This window comes from Oreochromis niloticus, linkage group LG3 (assembly GCF_001858045.2).
Source record: "Oreochromis niloticus isolate F11D_XX linkage group LG3, O_niloticus_UMD_NMBU, whole genome shotgun sequence".
In the NCBI taxonomy this organism is placed as follows: domain Eukaryota; kingdom Metazoa; phylum Chordata; class Actinopteri; order Cichliformes; family Cichlidae; genus Oreochromis; species Oreochromis niloticus.
Genome location: NC_031967.2, coordinates 7,056,900 through 7,070,168, shown reverse-complemented (window position 1 = coordinate 7,070,168; position 13,269 = coordinate 7,056,900). Strand labels below are relative to the sequence as shown.

The window sequence follows — 13,269 nt, the reverse complement described above, 5'->3', positions numbered from 1 at the left end:
TTAGAGCCACAACAGGACCCACTAGAACATGGGAACAAGTAAAAGTGAAATATAAGAATATTCTACAGAATGGTAATATTTATCACTTATATTGCTTTTAGTCTCTTGAAAAGAGACCCTGAAATAATCTGTTTGTTTGTTTATAACAGCAACCAAGAAAAGGGCAGAGCAAATAAAGACAGGTGGTGGTCCTGCACCCCCTCGTCACACCCCGGCAGAGGAGCTGGCCCTAGGGTTGAATGCCACCAGACCCATTGTTGAGGGCATCCCTGGGGGCAGCTCTTCCTTAGACCAGCAGCCGGGGTGCAGTAGCAGCAGCACCTTCATAACTGGTAAATGAGCTCATAATTCTATTTGTACAATGTAAAATATTTGGTTGTTGCCTTAATTAAAATGCTTTTTGTACTGTGACATTTATTGACATTGTGGGGTTTTTTGTGTAGTTTCACATAACACTCCATCACTTTTACCTGTTCCCATGCAAGGGGTGACTGAAGCATGCACAGTAAGTTGGGAGATATATATATATGTGTGTGTGTGTGTGTATCTTTTTTTTAATTATTTATCGCTTTTATAGCCGTGGTCTCTCATCTTGATTACACGAAGTAATTTACTATTACTACTCTAAAATATGGATTACATCTGAAATAATCAAATACATGAAATAGAATGATTAATAGTACATTTCCCTTTTTTAAGGAAATGACCTGTATGTGTCTGTATGAAATCAATAAAGGAATCAAATACTGCATTATCTTTAGTTACACTGATAATATTTATTTATGGAAAAACAGTGGAGAAATATCGCTGTTGCTTTCGTATAAATGAAGCGGACATACCTGAGTGGCCGCGATCTAATCCTGTTTACATAAAGTAAACCTGCTCCCGAGCAGGTTTACGCTTACGGATCTGTTGCTATGACAGCAAGTCCCAGATGAGCTTCGGAGAACCGAACGATCCAAGATCACGCGAAATCGTCAACAATCAAATCCAGCTAACTTACTTAGCGAGGTACGAAGAACGGACCCCTGCCTTCTTATATACTGAATAGAACACTGTTGGGTGATGAGCCACAGGTGTGAGATTACGAACAGGTGCGTGGGCCAAGAGTTGGAGCCCACAGGTGATCTCCACATAGGCAGTAAGAGGAAGGAGGGACAGAGAGGGAGGGAGAGAGAGAACAGGAGCAAAAAATCAAAACAAAAACACATGCAGCCACGCTGAGCCGACTGGGTAGACACAGGGACTCTGACACTTAGTCTGTCTATTGTTTCCACTTATCGGTTCAACTTGTATTTGCACTTTAATCAGCTGATTTCAATTAATGTGCCAGAGGAAGAACATAGAGCACAGTCTACAACATGAATATGGGTATTTTTACTTCTGTTGCACAAACGGACAGGAGCACGATGGTAAAGTGCAAACTTCCCGAGCACAAAATTACACCAAAACTAGGTCTCATTACTACAAAACAGTAAATATAGACAGAAGCCGAATAGTATTGCAGTTATCAAACTTATAATAAAACAACAAGGGAATCAAAACAGGTATCCAAAACTCAACCTGACAAAAACAGGAGTAAAAACTTCAAATGACAGAAAATCCTAAAAACAAATTCACAAACACAAACTTTAGATAACAAAGAATTATATATATATAATATAGGATATTTAATGAGTTAAGATCTAATATATCTCACCACTGATCTGTGATCTAAACCATGATGTCCTTCTATTTTCTTTTCTCAGCTACTAAGTTTACCACTACAGACGTCAATGATCACGTGATCTAGTTTTCCATATACTGTGTAGCTTCTGATTGGCCAGTCAAATCTAATCTTCACTCTTAAAAGTGAAGAGTCGCCATTCTTTTATTCAGTACATCTGTTTGGAACAATGGCATCTGCACACATTGTCTTCTATCTGATATGTTTGTTCTTGGGTGTAATTGGTAAGTTTGTGTTTAACCACAATCTAATTCTTTTAAGGTCTTTTTTCTCGGCTGCCATGTTCCACAATGTGTATTTGCTTTGTCTTTCATTTCACCACAGCTCAGAAGAACAACATGCATTTATCCTCCTCTGTTCATGAAGAAGCACGTTTTATATCAGCTAAATCTGGAGACAGAGTGACTTTACATTGTTACTATGAACAGAATGTTGCTGCACGGCTGTACTGGTATAAGCAAACTTTAAGAGAGAAACCAAAACTCATTTCTACCTTCTATAAGTCAGAAACCAATTTTGTACAATTTCACGGTCCATTCAGCAATAGTGCACGCTTCAGACTAGATAATGAAAAAGGAAAAAATGACTTGATTATCTCAGACTTAAGTGTTTCAGACTCAGCAACTTACTACTGTATATATTTCTACTGGTACACATCAACATTCTTAGAGACCATTATTGTCAGTGTCAATGATTTAGATTTAAACATACGAGCTTTAGTTAATCAGTCAGCATCTGAGACCATCCAGCCAGGAGGCTCTGTAAGTCTGCACTGTATGGTGCACACTATGCTGAGCTGTGATGGAGAACACAGTGTTTACTGGTTCAAAGACTCTCAAGATTCTCAACCAGGACTCATTTACACTCATGGAGTCAGGAATGATCAGTGTGAGAGGAAAGACAACAAAAGAACACACACCTGTGTCTATAACTTGAGAATGGAGAGCCTGAATGTGTCTCATGCTGGGATCTACTACTGTGCTGTCGCCCTATGTGGACACATACTTTTTGGAAATGGGACCAAGCTGGACTTTGGGGGTAAGTCACTTTTCCAGCAGAAGTGACTCACATGGTATTATAAATAGGAGCAGATCATATTTGATGAACTCAGGAAGAAAAGCTAAAAAGCTCTGTCATTTCTAGGATTTACAGTTCGGCGAGATTTTCCTGCCCTGATGTATTTCTTAAGTGCAGCTTTAACACTCACCACCATCATCAGTGTGTTATCAACTTTTTTAGTGTATCAGATGAAAAAGAGGAACAACTGCCAATCCAGAGGTTAGAATTTCTGTTCTTATTTTACTGTTGTGGTTTAAAAATAGTGGCATTAAAGTTTAAATCATTTCCTTTTTTTTTTCTCAGCAGACTCAAACGCAAATGATTCTGTAAATTTAGAGGTGAGTTTTAAAGTGTGGAAGTTCATGTGTTTTTAGGAAATGACATTTCTTGTTGAATTGTAATCTTGATTCTTTTGGTATCCAGAGCACCCAAGAGGACAACCTTCATTATGCTGCTTTGAGAAAAATTAGGACGAAAGGAGCAAGAAGACAGACGAGCAACACCCAGGATGAATGTGTGTACTCCGGTATAAAGTAAACATAGTGGAAATTATGATTTTTAGTATAACCTTTCTGCTGTAGTGATGATTTTGGCAACAATTTCTAAATATTTAAAATATATTTAAAATAAATATAAATATATTTCCTCTTCTCTTTGGTCCTAAAGAAAAATGATTTAAGTGCCAAAGTCATTTGATCACTTTCATAATTTTGAAATTCCTGTAAATGTAATTCCAGTAGATAATTTGTTTTGGATTTTGGGTTTGATGTATTTTTGAAGTTCTGTCATTTTTAGTTGTCTGTTTGCATTTGTTGTTGTGTTAAGGTTTTTCTACCATTTGAAGTTTGGATTCTTAATTTTGGTGGGTTTAATATTGGATACTTGTTTTGATTCCATATTTTATTGTTGTGTGCTTGTGATGTGATTAGTTTTTTATGGCGGTATTTACTTTTCAAATTATGAGGCTTACTTTAATAATATTTAATATTACAGTGAGTAGTAGTCTCCTAAGACTTCCTGTTGATAATGACTTTCTCCTGCATGTTATTTCTGACCAGTTTAACATTCCCTGTTAGTATTTATAGTCCTGTCTTCCCTTTGGTTTTTGTCTCTGTGGCTGTATATCTCCACCCTCTGCTCCCTTTGGTTTCCGAGGATCTCTTTTATGATTTTTGGATTTCTTTTTTTTAATTTTGTAATTCTGTTTGCAACCTAATAAAAGATTAGCTTTCTGTCTGCCTTCAGTCCTGCACTTGCATCATTAATTCTACAAACTGTGACACATTTGGCTTCAATCACGTGAAGGACAAATACACTGTATTTGTAGTTGAAACATGGAAACATAATACTGTACTCAAACAGCCTCCACAGTCAACAGATTCCAGTCCCATAGAACATCTTTGGGATGTGGTGGAATGGGAGATTCACATTGGGGATGTGCACATGCCAAATCTGGAAAAGAGCGGATATAGAGGAGAAAATGGAAGAGCCCAGTTATGTGAACACACAAACTATGACATGCTGTAGTGGTTTATAACCAGTGTCTGGTAAGTTACTTTAAATTAGTAACTTAGTTACATTACTAGTTACTTCTATCAAAAGTAACTCAGTTACTTCAAGTTACGCGTTACTTTCAAAGTAACTAGTTACTAGGGAAAGTAACTTTGGTTTTACTCAGAATTCTCTTGTTAATGTGTTGCTTCCGTAACTGGATACCCAGCCAGGCTGCCAGTCTTCTAGCTTGCTTACTTGCCACAAGTGCACTGTGCCACCTACCAACAGAAAGGAAAAAATAATGTGCACATTTCCACGAGAGAAATCCCACGCCTGGACCGTCGTTGACCGCCGCCATGATTCTAGCCTGCTTTTTACATCCAACACAAAAACTGCAGTCGTGGTGCTTTCGATTGTACTCAGAACTTGGAAATTCTGCCTTCCAAATAGGAAGATGTAGGTAACACCAGACTGCAGATGAGCTGCATACAGGGCTGGACTGGGACAAAAAATCGACCCGGGCATTTTGACTAGAGACCGGCCCACCATTATAGGAAAAATCATAAAGCCTTGAATGAAAACAAATGCTGTTGTGACAGTGATGTACACTGTCTTGATGGTATATATGTATCAATCTATCAATCGTTTGTTGTAAGATTCAGATAATTATTTTTTAAAAGCTAGATATTTTAAATGAGAATAAGAAAGAAAAGTATTTCTTTCCCTGTTAATGCCCTACCTGGCCCCCTGGCAACACTTTGCTAGACCCGCCCCTGCACAGTTACCAGCTGTCAGCTACTTAGAAAAGGATCCTGGTGTTATTTGTCTCTCAGAAACAGCTCATAACTTCAACTCATTCATGTCACCTAAAAGGTAAACCTGTTTCTCCATCACCTGTTCAGCTCTGATGATTCAGTAAGGACATCTCCTGGTTTCATCTTCATGTTTCCCTCTCACCACATATCCAAACCGACATCATACCAGCAGCTTTTACAGCTGTGGCTCCAGCAAACATCAGCTGATACTAGAAATTAATATTAAATAAATTCTAACAACAGCTGATCAAGCTTAAACGTGCTGCTGTTGTTTAAAGCGACATCCGCTGGTTTCCTCTTTCTGGCACAAAGTGGGCGATAAACAAGAGAGAAAAGCCGATCAGCTGATCATTGATCAGTTTCATGATTGAAGTAGCAACAGGAGAGGGAGGGGGAGAGAATGAGAGAAGAAGAGGCAGCTGTGCAGCAAAGACAGAATAACTCCAGCTTTGTGCCTTTTTTTCATTGTAGCTGAATTACGGGACAAACTGTGTTCCTTTTCACCTCAATACGAAACGCGTAATATTTTCTCTGAATACAAGACGATTCCATTTTTTAGGGGACGGTGGGAAACTCTAATAACTAACCTTATGAACAAAATAAAGTTCAACATCAGTAACATAGCACCCACACAGCTGTATAGAAACTCCGTCATGCTAGCTAGCCCGCAGTACGAAAAAGTCAGCACAACGAAAATAAACTCCACTTAAACTTGGTTTATATCTGACCCAGATAGACTGCAGGTCATAACTTCTTACCTGAAGTCCAGTTTACCTGACACTTGGACCAGCTGCCGCCTCGGGTTTCTGCTCCTCCTGCCTCCCCTTTCCATCATCCACCTGCTGGCCTCCACCACTTCCTAATGTTACTGAATCGGTGGAAGCTCCGTGATAGCCACCACACGAAGTAACGAATAACGACCCTATCTAAATCCCAGTAACGATTAACGCGTTCCTGATTTTGGCGTAATAACTAGTTACCGTGCTCGATACCACAATAATAACATAGTTACTGTAACGCGTTACTTAATAACGTGTTAGTCCCAACACTGTTTAGAACCACATGGGAGTGAAAATAGAAGCATAACTAAGAGATGGTTTGTTGTCACCTGATTCATGCATAATTCTAACCTGGACCAAAAAGGAAAGTTTGTAGCCTAATCTTAAAAGTAGAGGTCGACCAAATCCAAACTAGGACCTGTATTAGGTATTAGTAATGCCATTTAGAGTTAGTACTTGGTTAGACAAAATATACATGAGATTTTTATGATAACAATAACTTTGGTCTTTTCTGAATTTAAAGGTGAAAAAAAAAACGGTACCAACTGTCCATCTGTAGGGATTATTTTAATTTAACTTTAATTGTTTAATTTAACTTTATTTGTTTTATAGGTTTCATTGATAACTATAAGTGTATCATTATTCTTCCATCATGCAGTGTTTTCCAATAATATTGTCTGGGGGAAATATGCATAACAAATTTGCTTATCTATCAACCTCTACTTTCTAGTATTAGTATTTCCTTTTTGTCTTTAAGGCTCATATATCTCCATTTTATATTACACAATTGCCTTATAATTCGTATCATACATTTATGTGTTATCCTTTATTGCACACAGATATGCATTGGTGTATAGTTTTGGGTATAGACTGTGACTCTCTGATACTAACAGACATAAACTGAGAGAATCCTTCTTCTCTGAGTAATGTGTGAGTAGGATGGTCTGCCGGGTGATAGCACCAGAAAGTACAAAACTTTAAGGCCGATTCTGCTAAAGAAAAACAGGTTAATAAATTTTCATCATCATCATCATAATCTGTATTTATAAAGCACTTTAAAGCAACCACAGCCTACGCAAAGTGCTGTACATTGGAACTAAATAATAAAGTTACATAAGATATGAATAAAAGCCAAATAAAAGAAAAAGTCAAATAATTAATTAGTTAGTTAATAACTGATTTAATTACAAGAGAAACTAAGTCTAACTGAGGTCAAAAGCCAAAGTATAAAAATTAGTTTTAAGACATGTTTTAAAAGTGGACACCGAAGTGGCCTCTCTGATGTGCAAGGGCAAGTCATTCAGTCAGGCATTATCTGCCGGGCTATGTAAGGAGCAGCGTGACAACTCTTGGGTGTGCAATTATTGTCTTAGTCTCAAGTGGTAACACATCAACCGTGTTTTATGTACTACATTGATTAGCAGGACATTCACGGATCGCCTTCTCTTCTGCTTCCTGCCATTTTGTGATGTTCACTGCCCAGCCATTCTCAGAATGAAGTTATCTCTGCATCTGCCTGCCTACCTTTCCATTTTACTTCAGTTTATTTTTTCTGGGCCTCAGCCTGTCAGACACATCATCCACACACAGTTCTGCAGCGGACGTTATCCCCTCATCAAAGCATGTGCCAGATTTCGATGTCTCATTATGGAAATTTGCTCACCTGCACTACCACCGGTCCACGCGGTCCCCACCTCCATCTCCAGCCTTATGTATCCCACCTCGTTCCTAGATTGTGAATATGTGGCTCCTGCTTTATCTGAGTTTTGTATTTTTCTGTTTTTTGGAAAGTGTTCAGTATTATGAGTCCTTCATTTACATCCTACTTTGCCTGCCACTCAGACAAAGACATCATTCACACTTTAACTGTGCAAAAACAGCTCTGTGTTGACCTGCCGGAAAATTGGCAACCTGTTCACGGTGTAAACCTCCTTTCACCCTATGGCAGTCAGGATATTCTCTGCAACTATGAACTGGAAAAGCATTAGAACATGAAGGAAAAGAAAGAAAGGTAGAAACCAGAGACCAAGAGCCAACCTTCAGCTTCACTCCTATAGGTTCAGTGTGTTTAGGTGTGTTAGTCCTTGTGCCTTATCTCCCTTTTCTGTGCCCATGTTCCCTTCCTTGTGTGTTTCATTCCATGTTTCCTATCTATGTTTATCTCCTTAGACCTTCTCGTTTTCCCAAGTGTTGTATCCTCCCAGTCCCTGTGTCATGTTATGATGTTTTGTCTCCCTTCGTGTCATGTCTCTCGCCCGTCCTCCCTCTCATGCTCCCTCATGTTCCCTCACTCCCTCTCATCTGCCTCTCCTCCACTCCTGCATCATGTTCCTCTGTTTCCTGTTTTATTGTAAAGGTCTCGTGTTTCCATGTTTTGTTTAGTTTTGCTTCCCTTGTCTCGTTATGGTTATTCGTGTCAGCTGTGTTGCTCGTGTGTTCTCATTTCCTCGTTATCCTTCTGTGTATTTATGTCAGCGTCTCCCTCAGTCCTGTATCGCATTCTCCCTCATGGCTGTGCGTCTCTCCCTGTGTTTCCCTGTGTATTCATGTGTTTAGATTTCCCAATTTAGTTTTGCATTGCCTCGTTTCCCTTTCAGCAAATAAAGCTGTATTTTGAGTTTAAGTCCCGTTTTCTGTCAGTTTGCATTTGGGTCCTTTCCTGCCTGCCTGCAGAGCTGTTTCATGACACTTAGCATGTGTTCTCTACTGCACTCTTTTTCACTTCTGTATTTTTCTACTCGTAAACATACCACGGCAGACTCGACGATCAGCTTATGCTTTTCAACATTTAGTTTTATTAACTCTCATGGTTGCTGTTTTACACACTGGCTGCAGTTTTGCAGCTTGCAGCCACACACATTAACAACAACAATAACACTGCAGGACGTAATTAAACTTTGAAGATGGCAAAGCGTGATTGCGAATGCCGCTTAGGTGCAACCGCCTCCCCTGCAGCGGCACTGCAGACCACGTCGCGCAACAGACCCCCACCACCCGGCTGACCCCCACCCACCACACACGAGCAGGAGAGGGAATCTGCCCGGACCGTCGGCACCCTCCGGCCCAGCGACAGGGAGATGTCCTCAGGTGGCCACGTATCTGATCGAAGAGAGGCCAGACCGGGCAGCACGCCAACTTCGGGCGTGGCAGGACATCCGCGCACGTCGACCTCCGTCTCCAACTTGGCAGGTCCCGCCAGCTAACGCCAAGCCAGTCCCACCCCGCGCACATTTGTCCACCCGCTCAGGCAGACCAGGCTCCACTGGCGCAGCGACCCTGGTCTCCCCTGGTCCTTAGAGACCAGGGTCTCTCCAACCTGTCTCCACCTCCGGCTGGCGAGGTGCGTGAGCCGGTAGTGGGCCCAGCGGTTGCTAAATGGCCCTCCTCCAGGGAGCCAGAACAGGTGCAGGGCCCTGCCAAGCACCCGCACCTCCCACCCGAGGAGTGGGTATGGGAGCGGCGGCAGGCTGTGTCCTGGCTGTCCTCACCCTGGGGGCTGGCATGGGAAAATAGTGGCACAGTCTACAGAATGCATATGAACTTTACCATCATGCTCTCGCCCTTTTGTGCAATACGAATAAAAGTGCAAACTACCTAAACACAAAAACTAGGTGCCATTGCTAGAAAACAGTAAATATAGGGAAGGGAAAGACCTAATAATATTGTAGTTATCAATACGGTGGAAAGAGGTGAAAATGATTTAATGGTTTTTTAATGAAAACCATTAAAAAAGTTACTGGCGTACTTTGTGTGGTGTTGTATTTTTTTAATGATTTTTATATACATTAAATATTTCAAAATGATAAACTATGGGTCTCACACTGCCCCACACAAACACATTATCGACAGAATATTTAGTGAGTTGACATCTAATATATCTCACCTCTAATCTAAACCATGATGTTCTTCTATTTTTTTTCTCAGCTACTAAGTTTAACACTACAGATGTCAATGATCACGTGATCTAGTTTTCCATATACTGTGTAGCTTCTGATTGGCCAATGAAATCTAATCTTCACTCTTGCAAGTGAAGAAAGAGTCGCCATTCTTTTATTCAGTACGACTGTTTGGAACAATGGCATCTGCACACATTGTCTTCTATCTGATATGTTTGTTCTTGGGTGTAATTGGTAAGTTTGTGTTTAACTACAATCTAATTCTTTTAGGGTCTTTTTTCTCGGCTGCCATGTTCCACAATGTGTATTTGCTTTGCCTTTCATTTCACCACAGCTCAGAAGAACAACATGCATTTATCCTCCTCTGTTCATGAAGAAGCACGTTTTATATCAGCTAAATCTGGAGACAGAGTGACTTTACATTGTTACTTTGAACAGAATGTTGCTGCACGGTTGTACTGGTATAATCAAACTTTAGGAGAGAAACCAAAACTAATTTCTACCTTCTATAAGTCAGAAGACTATTTTGTACAATTTCATGATCCATTCAACAATAATGCATGCTTCAGACTAGATAATGAAAAAGGAAATAATCACCTGATTATCTCAGACTTAAGTGTTTCAGACTCAGCAACTTACTACTGTATATGTTCCTATGTGTTCACATCAACATTCTTAGACACCATTATTGTCAGTGTCAATGATTTAGATTCAAACATACGAGCTTTAGTTCATCAGTCAGCATCTGAGACCATCCAGCCAGGAGGCTCTGTAAGTCTGCACTGTATGGTGCACACTATGCTGAGCTGTGATGGAGAACACAGTGTTTACTGGTTCAAAGACTCTCAAGACTCTCAACCAGCTCTCATTTACACCCATGGAGTCAGGAATGATCAGTGTGAGAGGAAAGCCAATAAAAGAACACACACCTGTGTCTATAACTTGAGAATGGAGAGCCTGAATTTGTCTCACGCTGGGATCTACTACTGTGCTGTCGCCTCATGTGGACACATACTGTTTGGAAACGGGACCAAGCTGGACTTTGGGGGTAAGTCACTTTTCCAGCAGAAGTGACTCACATGGTATTATAAATAGGAACAGATCATTTTTGATGAACTGAGGAAGAAAAGCTAAAAAGCTCTGTCATTTCTTGGATTTACAGTTCAGCGAGATTTTCCTGCCCTGATGTATTTCTTAAGTGCAGCTTTAACACTCACCACCATCATCAGCATGTTATCAACTTTTTTAGTGTATAAGATGAAAAGAAGTAACAACTGCCAATCCAGAGGTTAGAATTTCTGTTCATAATTTACTGTTGTGGTTTAAAAATAGTGGCATTTAAGTTTAAATCATTTCCTGTTTTTCTCAGCAGACTCAAACGCAAATGATTCTGTAAATTTAGAGGTGAGTTTTAAAGTGTGGAAGTTCATGTGTTTTTAGGAAATGACATTTCTTGTTGAATTGTTATCTTGATTCTTTTGGTATCCAGAGCACCCAAGAGGACAACCTTCATTATGCTGCTTTGAGAAAAATTAGGACAAAACGAGCAAGAAGACAGACGAGCAACACCCAGGATGAATGTGTGTACTCCGAATGTGTGTACTCGGGTATAAAGTATAGACATCAGACATAGAATAGTGATTTTTAGCATTATCTTTCTGCTGTAGTGAAAATTTTGGCAACAATTTTTAAATATTTTTTCCAACTTCTCTTTGATCTGAAAGAAAAATGATTTAACTGCTAACAGCATTTGATCACTTGCATATTTTTGAAATTCCTGTAAATGTAATTCCAGTAGAAAATTTGGTTTTGAATTTTGGGTTTGATTTATTTTTGAAGTTCTGTATTTTGTAGTTTTCTATTTGCATTTGTTGTTGTGTTAAGGTTTTTCTATGATATGAAGTTTTGATTCTTAATTTTGGTGGGTTCCGTATTGGATACTTATTTATTGTTGTATCTTTGTGATATGATTAGGTTTTTGTGGTGTTGTATTTACTGTATTTTAGATGATGAGGCTTAGTTTTTGTGTAAAAATGTTTAAAATTATTGTGAGTAGTCTCCTAAGTGTTCCTGTTGATAATGACTTTCACCTGTGTTTTATTTTTCATGTGTTTAACATTCCCAGTTAGTATTTATAGTCCTGTCTTCCCTTTGTTCTTTGTCTCTGTGGCTGTATATCTCCACCCTCTGCTCCCTCTGGTTTCCAAGGATCTCAATTCTGATTTTTGGATTTCAGTTTTTTTCTGTTTTGTAATTCTGTTTGCAACCTAATAAAAGATTAGCTTTCTGTCTGCCTTCAGTCCTACACTTGCATCATTAATTCTTCAAACTGAGACACATTTGGCTTCAATCACGTGAAGGATAAATACACTGGATTTGAAAAGTACTTGAAACATGGAAACATAACACTGCACTTACATGGCCTCCACAGTCACATTCCAGTTTCACAAAGCATCTTTGGGATGCGAGATTCATATTGGGGATGTGCAGATACCAAATCTGCATCAGATGCTATCATATCAGTATGGACCAGTATTTAGATATGTTTATCTAAATAGTGCCAATTTAATCCAACAGTCAACTCAAGGTGCTTTAAAATGTAAAGATCCTGCTTAAATAGAGAGTATCCCAACAATAAGATAATCCCCAATGAGCAGCAATACTCACTTTTAAAAGAAAGAGATCTCCAGCAGAACCAAGCTGAGGAAGGCTTTGGAAAAGAGGAGCTAGAGAAGAGAAAATGGATGAGCACAGAGAGACAATGTCAAAATATAAACTATGACATGATGTAGTGGTTTATAACCACATGGGAATGAAAATAGAAGCATAAGTAAGAGATGGTTTGGTGTCACCTGATCCGTGCATAACTCTAAACTTAAACAAAAAGAAAAGTTTGTAGCCTAATCTTAAAAGTAGAGGTCGCCCAAATCCAAACTAGGACCCGTGTTAGGTATTAGTAATGCCATTTACACTTAGTACCTGATCAGACAAAATATTTATGAGAGTTTTTTGGTAACAATAACTTTGGTCTTTTCTGAATTTAAAGGTGGAAAAAACTGTACCAACTGTCCATCTTAAGAACTGTGTGTCGAGTCCCGGTCAGTTACACCATGATGCAGACAACCTCCACTACGCTGCTTTAAGCATTAACCTGCCCAACAGATCAACGAGACACAGGAACAACCAAGATGAATGTGTTTACTCCAGTGTCAAGCAGCAGGTTATATTTTTTTCCAATCCAGCGAGAAAAAAACTTCACACATTCATTAAATGTTGACATCCAAATTGTGTACACAATAATATTTACTGCATTTTTCATTCTATAACAGTGTGTAATATGATCTGGGTTTTTTGTTTCTTTTTTAAAAAAGCCTGTAGTTATGTTGTAGTATATAGTCACCTGCTGAACTCATTAAAAGAAAATAATGTGTGGTTGTGGTCTTCTGCTTGAGTTTTGGATGGGAATAAAGAAAACCAGTGAAATTTACAGTGACTGTGAC

At 39.3% G+C, this 13,269-nt stretch overlaps 2 protein-coding genes and 1 long non-coding RNA gene across 4 annotated transcripts; all 3 read left to right on the top strand.

The window, feature by feature from the left end:
* The first annotated feature begins 1,890 nt into the window (after positions 1 to 1,890).
* Positions 1,891 to 3,436, top strand: LOC109196207 (immunoglobulin kappa light chain-like). 2 transcript variants are annotated; one of them, XM_019349723.2, is made up of 5 exons: positions 1,891 to 1,950; positions 2,051 to 2,764; positions 2,870 to 3,004; positions 3,092 to 3,123; positions 3,209 to 3,436. In XM_019349723.2, exons 1-5 carry the CDS (start codon positions 1,896 to 1,898, stop codon positions 3,320 to 3,322), a joined length of 1,050 nt encoding a protein of 349 aa, XP_019205268.1. In that variant the 5' UTR covers positions 1,891 to 1,895; the 3' UTR covers positions 3,323 to 3,436. The 2 variants fall into 2 exon arrangements, with proteins under 2 accessions (XP_019205268.1, XP_019205262.1); XM_019349717.2 differs by having other exon boundaries at positions 3,089 to 3,123.
* A 6,482-nt stretch (positions 3,437 to 9,918) lies between these two features.
* On the top strand, positions 9,919 to 10,843 carry LOC112841700 (immunoglobulin kappa light chain-like). The gene is made up of 2 exons (XM_025899599.1): positions 9,919 to 10,003; positions 10,104 to 10,843. The coding sequence occupies exons 1-2, from the start codon at positions 9,949 to 9,951 to the stop codon at positions 10,841 to 10,843; spliced, it is 795 nt and encodes a 264-aa protein (XP_025755384.1). The 5' UTR covers positions 9,919 to 9,948.
* A 98-nt stretch (positions 10,844 to 10,941) lies between these two features.
* LOC109195280 (uncharacterized) lies at positions 10,942 to 11,509 on the top strand. The gene is made up of 3 exons (XR_003219436.1): positions 10,942 to 11,057; positions 11,139 to 11,173; positions 11,259 to 11,509. It is a non-coding gene; the product is annotated as an uncharacterized LOC109195280 (long non-coding RNA).
* The last annotated feature ends 1,760 nt before the right edge of the window (positions 11,510 to 13,269 follow it).

Excerpts from the sequence above, each read along its gene's own strand:
- LOC109196207 (XM_019349717.2), top strand. The coding sequence starts at position 1,896 with ATGGCATCTGCACACATTGTCTTCTATCTGATATGTTTGTTCTTGGGT. Across the intron at positions 3,005-3,088 it reads GAACAACTGCCAATCCAGAG|CAGACTCAAACGCAAATGAT; the intron begins GTTAGAATTTCT and ends TTTTTTTCTCAG. Across the intron at positions 3,124-3,208 it reads ATGATTCTGTAAATTTAGAG|AGCACCCAAGAGGACAACCT; the intron begins GTGAGTTTTAAA and ends TTTGGTATCCAG.
- LOC112841700 (XM_025899599.1), top strand. The coding sequence starts at position 9,949 with ATGGCATCTGCACACATTGTCTTCTATCTGATATGTTTGTTCTTGGGT. Across the intron at positions 10,004-10,103 it reads TTTGTTCTTGGGTGTAATTG|CTCAGAAGAACAACATGCAT; the intron begins GTAAGTTTGTGT and ends ATTTCACCACAG.